Source organism: Saimiri boliviensis, chromosome 6 (genome assembly GCF_048565385.1).
Source record: "Saimiri boliviensis isolate mSaiBol1 chromosome 6, mSaiBol1.pri, whole genome shotgun sequence".
Classification (NCBI taxonomy): Eukaryota; Metazoa; Chordata; class Mammalia; order Primates; family Cebidae; genus Saimiri; species Saimiri boliviensis.
In genome coordinates this window covers 125,961,551-125,971,309 of record NC_133454.1, presented here as the reverse complement: position 1 = coordinate 125,971,309, position 9,759 = coordinate 125,961,551, and the positions used below count along the sequence as shown (strand labels likewise).

Below are 9,759 nucleotides of genomic sequence, written 5' to 3'. Positions count from 1 at the left end.
ACGCCCAATAGTGCCCGAGCGCTGGGAAGCGCAAGTACAAAGGTTCCGGGCGCCAGGCTTTCCCAGCCAGGCTCAGGGTCCCCGAGGGAGGACGCACTGGCCACCTTCCTGGGTTGAGGAATCTCTCTTCCCAGCTCATTTATCTTTGTTCCTTTCCAATGAGAGCCACCTTTCCAGGTGTTTGGGTCCTTCGATCTCTGGGTCAGCCACAGGGCCCTCTGGCTTCCAGGGTTGGAAAGAAGCCCCTTCTAGCATTTATGAGCAGCAAAACGAACTTCTGTCACCATCTTCATGGCTACCCGGTGAGGAGCCATGTCCTGTCTTGCTGCCTTATTCTAGAGGTCCAGGCACAGAGAAACAAAACACGAGGGTTAAGGGGCAAATGCAGACCATTCTGACTGAAGTTGAGTTTGTAAGTTCCCAGAACATTTAAAAATGCAAGAAGGCTGGGCGCGGTGGCTCATGCCTGTAATCCCAGCACTTTGGGAGGCCGAGGCGGGTGGATCACGAGGTCAGCAGTTCGAGACCAGTCTGGCCAACATAGTGAAATCCCGTCTCTACTAAAAATACAAAAAATTAGCCGGGCATGGTGGTGGGCGCCTGTAATCCCAGCTACTCAGAAGGCTGAGGCAGGAGAATTGCTTGAACTCGGGAGGAGGAGGTTGCAGCGAGCCAAGATCGCACCATTGCACTCCAACCTGGGCAACAAGGGTGAAACTCCGTCTCAAAAAAAAAAAAAAAAAAAAAAAAAAAAAGCAAGAAATGCCACAAAGGAGGGCTGCAAAAATCATGCTGTGTTCACCTCTGTGACTGTATATCCTCATCTAGAGATAATGTCAACATCTTGTTACGGAAGGGAGGCTTTCCCCCTCCCCAGGCCTTGAGCTCATCACCCTCCTGCTGGGAGCAAATGAGAAGTCAGACAAAGGCAAGGAAGAGCCACACACGCCGCAAAGATGGTGGTTGTCTCTGATATTTATTTGTCTGGTTATAAAATTAATACGTGAGGAGCATTGGATTTGGTGAGAAGGTTTTGAACCCTAGCTGTCACGTGCCTCCTGCGGGATCTAGACCAGTGACTTCTCAGAACTGCCATTTCCTCATCTGGTAGATGGGATGGTGAGCCCTGTCTTGCTCACCCCACACATGGCAGTGCAGATGAAATGAGATCAGAGGGGAAGCACTTGGCAAGCTGGAAAGTGCTGACAAATGGAAGCGGTTAGTGTCACCACCCTCAGCTGAGGTAGTACCAAGGTCCATGCTCCTGCCCCTTCCCCTCCCCTAGCCCCTAAATACACACATGAATGGAGGGCCACTTGCAGCCTTAGTTTGATGGAGTTGGGGGAGAGGCCACACACATCTTCCTCAAGCCTGGCCGGATGGGGCCTCACTGGGGCCCTTCCAGAATCGGGCATCGGCTGTGGCCAGCTGTGTGAGGATCTCCTCCAGCTCAGGCCCATCCTCTGGGAAACGCTCAGAGAAGGATCGGATAAGGCCAGCAGCTGAGGCCTCGTATTCCAGAAGCTGCACATCTGAGCCTGGGGAGGAGATGGAGAGAAAAGAGCAGCAGGAAAAGGTCTGAATTGGGATACTAAATCATCCTAATAGTCAATAATCACAATCACAGCAGCAACTGTTTCTTACTGAGCTCTGCAAAAAAACCCCAAAAAAACAAAAAACAAAAAACAAAACTGTGCTCTACATTTTAGGTTAATTACTTAATTCAATCTTTACACTAACCCTGTGAGGAAGGAAATACTACAGAGGGAGTATTAAATGCATGGCTACTTTCATTCATTCATTCAGTCAGTCAAATAAAGATTTGGGAAGCCAAGGCGGGAGATCACCTGAGGTCAGGAGTTTGAGACCAGCCTGGCCAATATGGTGAAACGCTGTTTCTAATAAAATACAAAAAAATTACTCGGGCATGGTGGTGTGTAGCTGTAGTCCCAGCTACTTGGGAGGCTGAGGCTGGAGAATCGTTTGAACCTGAATGGCGGAGGCTGCAGTGAGCCGATTGTGCCACTGCATTCCAGCCTGGGTGACAGAGTGAGACTCTATCTCAAATACATACATACATACATACATACATACATACATACATACATACATACTAAACTAAACTAAATAAATAAATAATAAAATATTTGGCTGGGTGCAGTGGCTCATGCCTATAATCCTAGCACTTTGGGAGGACAAGGTGTATGGATCACGAGGTCAGAAGTTCACGACCAGCCTGGCCGATATGGTGAAACCCTATCTCTACTAAAAATACAAAATTAGCTGGGCATGGTGGTAGACACCTGTAATCCCAGCTCCTCGGGAGGCTGAGGCTGGAGAATCGCTTGACCCAGGAGGAGGAGGTTGCAGTGAGCTGAGATTGCACCACTGCCTGTGGGACAGCGTGAGACTCTGTCTCAAAAAATAAAGTTTTTATGGTACATCACCCATCACCATGGCAGCCTTTGAAAATCCAAACTGTTCTTCAGATCTAGTGGGAACCACCACTTCCTCCCCAGAACGTTCCTGGATACTCTTGAAGATGGATGCGATTTTCCCTCCTCTAAGTGTTTAGAGTTTTGTTTATATCTTTTGACTATTCATTAACATTTCCCTTGTATGATGATTTGTCTCCATATCTTATCATCCCCAATAAGCTGTGATCACCTTTGGATCCCCAGTGGCTCCTCCATAGCTTGCACAGGGCTAGACATAACAAAGCAATTGATGATACTGTCCACGTGGCTGACATGATTTGTTAATGCACTCATTTGGATCTATAAGAATCTTTTTTTTTTTTTTTTTAAATAGAGACAGGGTTTTGCCATGTTGGTCAGGCTGGTCTTAAACATCTGCCTCAGCCTCCCAAAGTGCTGGGATTACAAGCATGAGCCACCGTGCCCGGCCTCATTTGACAGTCACTGAGCAGCTCCAGTGTGCCAGGTTGTGCATGAGGCACTGGGGTATGCTGCTCCTGCCATCATGAGATGTGACCAGCAAGAAGATGGGCAAGTGTGATGGGCACATGAAGAAAATGAAGCTGGGTGGAAGAACAGAGAGGGACTGAAGCAGTTACTTTAGGCCGAGGGGGTCAGAGACAACCTCTCTCACAAGGTACCATTTTACAAGGACCTGAAGGACAAAAAGAATCAGACAGGCAGCTGGGCGCGGTGGCTTATGCCTGTAATCCCAGCACTTTTGGGAGGACGAGGCAGACGGATCACAAGGTCAGGAGTTTGAGAACAGCATGGCTAACACGGTGAAACCCCATCGCTACTAAAAATACTAAATTAGCCAGGTGTGATGGTGCATGCCTGTAATCCTAGCTACTCGGGAGGATGAGGCAGGAGAATCACTTGAACCTGGAAGGCAGAGGTTGCAGTGAGTGGAGATCGCACCATTGCACTCCAGCCTTGGTAATGGAGTGAGACTTGGTCTCAAAAAAAAAAAAAAAGAAAGAAAAGAAAAGAAAAGAACCAGACAGGCAAAGATCTGGAGGAAGATCATGCCAAGCAGTGAGAACAGTCTATTCAAAGGCTATAGGACTGGAGCGAGCTCAGTGAGTAGAAGAAACAGAAGGGTCAGGAGCCTGGAGTACAGTGAGCCAGGGAAGAGGTGGTGAGGCTGGCAAGGGCTGGGGCCAACTCTCAGGAAGCCTCCTGAGGGCATGGAAAAGCATCTAGAGTGAGCCTTTTTTTTTTTTTTTTGAGACAGAGTCTCGCTTTGTCACGAGGCTGGACTGCAGTGGCGCAATCTCAGCTCACTGCAACCTCTGACTCCCTGGTTCAAGTAGTTCCCCTGCCACAGCTTTCTAAGTAGCTGGGATTATAGGTACACATCACCATGTCCAGCTCATTTTTCTATTTTTAGTAGAGATGGGGTTTCACCATGTTGGCCAGGACGATCTTGATCTCCTGACCTCACAATTCTCCCGCCTCAGCCTCCCAAAGTGCTGGGATTACAGGAGTGAGCCACAGCGCCAAGCCAAGCCTCTTAATAAATGCTTTTTCCACTGGGCATGGTGGCTTATGCCTGTAATCCCAGCACTTTGGGAGGCTAAGGAAGGTGGATCACTTTTTTTTTTTTGAGACAGAGTTTCGCTCTTGTTACCCAGGCTGGAGCGCAATGACGCAATCTTGGCTCACCGCAACCTCCGCCTCCTGGGTTCAGGCAATTCTCCTGCCTCAGCCTCCTGAGTAGCTTGGACTACAGGCATGTGCCACCATGCCCAGCTACTTTTTTGTATTTTTAGTAGAGACGGAGTTTCACCATGTTGACCAGGATGGTCTCGATCTCTCGACCTCGTGATCCACCCGCCTCGGCCTCCCAAAGTGCTGGGATTACAGGCTTGAGCCACCGTGCCCGGCCGAGGGTGGATCACTTTGAGCTCAGGAGTTTGAGATCAGCCTGGCTAACATAGAGAAACCCTGTCTCTATAAAAAATATAAAACTTAGCTGGCTGTGTAGTCCCAGCTACTTGGGAGGCTGAGGTTGGAGAATCACTTGAGCCTGGAAAGCAGAGTCAAGGTCTGCAGTGAGTCAAGGTCGCACCACTGTACTCCAACCTGGGTGACAGAGTGAGACCCTGTCTCAAAAAATAAATAAAAATAAATAAGGCCAAGTGTGCTGGCTCACGCCTGTATTCTTAGCACTTTGAGAGGCCAAGGTGGGCCGATCACTTGAGGTCAGGAGTTCGAGACCAGCCTAGCCAACATAGTAAAACTCTGTCTCTACTAAAAAATATACAAAAATTAGCCGGGTGTGGTGGGTGATGCCTGTAATCCCAGCTACTCAGGAGGTTGAGGCAGGCCAATTGCTTGAACCCAGGAGGCAGAGAGGTTGCAGTGAGCTGAGACTGCACCACTGCACTCTAGCCTGAGTGACAGAGTGGGACTCCATCTCAAAACAAACAAACAAAAATAAATAAATAAATGCTTTTTCCTCACCAATAGTAGGTAATGATTTTTACAAATATTATTCTATTCAACCCTCATTAACTGCCCATGACAATGCTTTTCTTTTTTGAGTTGAGGTCTTGCTCTGTCACCCAGGCTGGAGCACAATGGTACAACCATAGCTCACTGCAGCCTTGAACTCCTGGGCTCAAGCGATCCTCCCAACTCACTATTTCAAGTAGCTGGGACTACAGGCAGGGGACACCATACCTGACTCAACCACTCTTTTTATTTTTTATTTATTTATTTATTTATTTATTTATTTTCTTTTTTTTTGAGATGGAGTTTCGCTCTTGTTACCCAGGCTGGAGTGCAATGGCGCGATCTCGGCTCACCGCAACCTCCGCCTCCTGGGTTCAAGCAATTCTCCTGCCTCAGCCTCCCTAGTAGCTGGGACTACAGGCACGCGCCACCATGCCCAGTTCATTCTTTGTATTTTTAGTAGAGACGGGGTTTCACCATGTTGACCAGGACGGTCTCGATCTCTTGACCTCGTGATCCACCCGCCTCGGCCTCCCAAAGTGCTGCGATTACATGCTTGAGCCACCGCGCCCGGCCTATTTTTTATTTTTTTAATAAAGACGGCATTTCATCATGTTGGTCAGGCTGGTCTTGAACTCCTGACCTCAGGTGATCTGCCTGCCTTGGCCTCCAAGGTGCTTAGATTACAGGCATGAGCCACCATGCCCGGCTAACTCAACCACTCTTAATTTGACTCTTGGCTCCTCTACTAAAAAGGGATAATCCTTGTGCAAATTACTCTCTATGCCTCAGTTTCCTTACCTGTAAAATGGGGATAACAAAAATACCTACCTTATTGGGCTATTGTGAGGATTTAAAAGGTGAATCCCCAGAAAGCACTTAGAAACCACAGGAAGGAATTCAGGTTCACTATCATATCAGCAAGCAATCCACACTGGCTTTATGAATGAAGACACCAAAGTCTAGAAAGGTCAAGTGACTAGGCCAAGGTCACAGGGCAGTTCTGAAGCTGGTGCTGTAACCACTCCATAACATCACATTGTCTTAGGTGTCTCAAGTGATAACTATCAGGAAAGATGAGTCAAGGGGTGACAGGAAAGTGAAGGTAGTAAGGTGCTGCGACCCGAGGAGGTTTGAATATGAAAGGTACAAGCACCGTGAGGCTAGGGCTAGGCTCTGGTGTTGTCGCTTGAGAAGGAAGAGGGATGATGCAGCTGTTGATCACCATCCCGGATGCGACTGAGTCACACTGTCCCCTGGGTTTCACTAGGCTTGCTGGGTCCCAGCTCCCTCCTGACCTGACCCCCAGCCTGGGTACCCAACAGGTCTAATTGTTTGGTATGAATGCCTGGCTTCCCCTGTCTGTATGTTCTGCTATCCCCTGCTCTGGTGGTCTTCTTCAGATCTTCTGTCACTGTCTTACAACCTGTATGACTCTGTGTTTGTTGGGGGGTGAAGTGACAGAAACCAAGAGTAGGGCCTGAAGTTTGGCATGGGAAGGACCCTGGAGATGGAAAGGAAACGGCCATGCTGGGCTGCTCTCCTGGAGCCCCTGTGTGGGTTCTTCGTGCTCCCCATAGGGCCCCGTGTGGTCCCCATGAAAGGAGTTCGAGTCCATTACCTTCAAGGCGAGTGTTGGGCTGAACGATTAGCTTCCGAGATTCCTTACGCAGCAATACTGTGTCCCGGAGGGTGAGGAAGCACTCGGGGGGCGCATCAGTGACTGCTGCATACCCCTCATACAGGGCCCGGCCTCCAGCCACATCCCCTGTGGACTTCAGCACCTGTGGGATGATGGAGTAAGTGTCTAGTTGACGGTGCTCAGTCCTGGACGGTCTGTGCTATGGTTTGAATGTGTCCCCTCCAAAATTCTGGCGTTGAAACTTATGGTTAAGTTTCAACTTAACCATTAAGGTTCCTTCCCCATGAATGGGATTAAGGCCCTTATAAAAGAGGCTTCAGGCTTGGTGTGGTGGCTCACACCTGTAATAGTACTTTCCGAGGCAGAGATGGGGGAACACTGAGCCCAGGAGTTTGAGACCAGCCTGGGCAACATGGCAAGACCCTCTCTCTATTAAAAAAAAAAAAAAAAAAAAAAAAAAAAAATGGCTGGCTATGGTGGCTCATGCCTGCAATCCTGGCACTTGGGGAGGCCGAGGTGAGAGAACTGCTTGAGCTCAGGAGTTTGAGACCAGCCTGGGCCACAGAGGGAGACCTTGTCTCATCTCTAAATAAAAAGAAAAGAAAGAAAGAATAAGGAAAACAGGCTTTATGCCCGTTTGGCCCTATTGCCATTTTGCCTTCTACTATGTGAGGCCACAGCATTCCTCCCATTCCTCTCCTCCAAAGATTTTGGCAACGAGGTATCATCCTGGATAGACGGGGAGAGCAGCCTTCATCAGACAAGGAAACTAGCTGGTGCCTTGATCTTGGACTTCCCCATCTCCAGAACTGTCAGAAATAAATTTCTGTTCTTTATAAATCACTCAGCCTCTGGTATTTTTTTGTGTTACAACAGCACAAAACAGACTAAGACACTTCTGCAAAGTGCTGGGCCCTGTCATTTACAGGCAGTGTGACCTTGGGACAAGTTACAGAACCACTCTGAGCTGTTATCTCTAAACAGGAATAGTTCTGCTCTCTCACAGTTACTGTGCTGAATGAGTGGGAAACACAGATCAATGATTACCACAGACTAAACGCTCACAAAATTAAAGCTAATCTTTCTTGTTTGATTATCTCATTTGACATGTAGACAAGGCAGGTATTATCATTACCTTTTTATTTTTATTTTTTTGTGACAGTGTCTAACTCTGTCACCCAGGCTGAAGTGCAATGGTATGGTCTCACTGCAACCTTCACCTCCTGGGTTCATGTGATTCTCTTGCGTCAGCCTCCTGAGTAGATGGAATTATAGGTGCCTGCCACTACACCTGGCTACTATTTCACCATGTTGGCCAGGATGGTCTCAAATTCCTGACCTCAGGCGATCTGCCCACCTTGGCCTCCCAAAGTGTTGGGATCATAGGTGTAAGCCACCACTGACCACCATTAGCCTTTTTAAAATAAAACATTTCTGGCCGGGCATGGTGGCTCATGCCTGTAATCCCAATACTTCGGGAGGCTAAGGCTGGTGGATCACCTGAGGTAAGGAATTCAAGACCATCCTGGCAAACATGGTGAAACTCCGTCTCTACAAAAATACAAAAACTAGCCAGGCATGATGGCAGTGCCTATAGTCCCAGCTATTCAGGAAGCTGAGACAGGAGAATTGCTTGAACCCGGGAGGTGGAGGTTGCAGTGAGCCAAGATCACACTATTGTATTCCAGCCTGGACAACAAAGTGAGACTCCGTCTCAAAAAAAAAAAAAAAAAAAAAAAGGAAAATAAAAATAAGAATAGACTGGGCGCGGTGGCTCCTGCTTGAAATCCCAGCACTTTGGGAGGCCCAGGTGTGAGGATCATGAGGTCAAGAGATCGAGACCATCCTGGCCAACATGGCGAAACCCCATTACCCCATTTCTAATAAAAATACAAAAATTAGCTGGGCATGGAGGTGTGTGCCTGTAGTCCCAGCTACTTGGGAGGCTAAGGCAGGAGAATCGCTTGAACCTGGGATGCATAGGTTACAGTGAGCCAAGATTGTGCCACTGCACTCCAGCCTGGCAACAGAGCAAGACTCCAACTCAAAAATAAATAAATAAAATAAAATAAAATAAAATAAAATAAAAATAGCCGGGCATGGTGGCTTATGCCTTTAATCTTAGCACTTTGGAAGGCCGAGGTGGGTAGATCACCTGAGATCAGGAGTTTGAGACCAACCTGACCAACATGGAGAAACCCCATCTCTACTAAAAATACAAAATTAGCTGGGCTTGGTGGTGCATGCCTATAATCCCAGCTACTCGGGAGGCTGAGGCAGGAGAATCGCTTGAACCTGGGAAGGGAGGTTGCAGTGAGCTGAGATTGCACCATTGCACTCTAGTCTGGACAATAAGAGTGAAACTCCATATAAAAAAAAAATAAATAAAACATTTCTTACACAGACAAGATACAGTATGTATGCTGTAAAGAACATTAAAACAGACACTCATACAGCCACCACCACACTTCAGGGTTCAGCTCCTTCTGCTTGACTGCACCCTGTGGTTGCCCCCATCTAAGGAAACCACTATCCTTGATATAGACTTTTTTTTGAGATGGTGTCTTGCTCTGTCACCAGGCTGGAGTGAAGTAGCACCATCTTAGCTCACTGCAACCTCTACCCACTGGGTTCAAACAATTCTCCTGCCTCAGCCTCCCGTGTAGCTGGGACTACATGCACGCACTACCACCCCCGGCTAATTTTTGTATTTTTAGTAGAGACACTGCTTTACCATGTTGGTCAGGATGGTCTTGCTCTCTTAACCTCATGATCTGCTCTCCTTGGCCTCCCAAAGTGTTGGGATTATAGGAGTGAGCCACTGCGCCCGGCCGGTAATGTACTTTTTAAAAAATTTCCTTGCTTTACCTGAGTTTCAATCTAAATCATATATTAAATTATTGCCTGTTATTTTATTTATTTTTTTTGAGACGGAGTCTCACTCTGTTACCCAGGCTGGAGTGCAGTGGCATAATCTCAGCCCACTGCAACCTCTGCTTCCCGGGTTCAAGTGATCCTCCTGCCTTAGCCTCCTCTGTAGCTGGGTCTATAGGCATCTGCCACCATGCCCACCTAATTTTTGAATTTTTAGTAAATAGGGGGTTTCACCATGTTGGACAGACTGGTCTCAAACTCCTGATCTTAGGTGATCTGCCCACCTCTGCCTCCCAACATGCTGGG

General features: G+C 47.8%; 1 protein-coding gene across 3 annotated transcripts in view; it reads right to left on the bottom strand.

Annotated features, from left to right (window-relative positions):
- Positions 1-928: 928 nt before the first annotated feature.
- Positions 929-9,759, bottom strand: part of DPP3 (dipeptidyl peptidase 3) — a 34,964-nt gene continuing 26,133 nt past the window's right edge. For all 3 annotated transcript variants that reach the window (XM_010348360.3, XM_003937747.4, XM_074401735.1), the window contains exons 17-18: positions 6,559-6,721; positions 929-1,538 (exon numbers count right to left, since the gene is read on the bottom strand). In XM_010348360.3, coding sequence (XP_010346662.1) covers positions 1,366-1,538; positions 6,559-6,721 — 336 coding nt within the window. In that variant the 3' untranslated portion in view covers positions 929-1,365. The remainder of the gene's footprint in view (positions 1,539-6,558; positions 6,722-9,759) is intronic.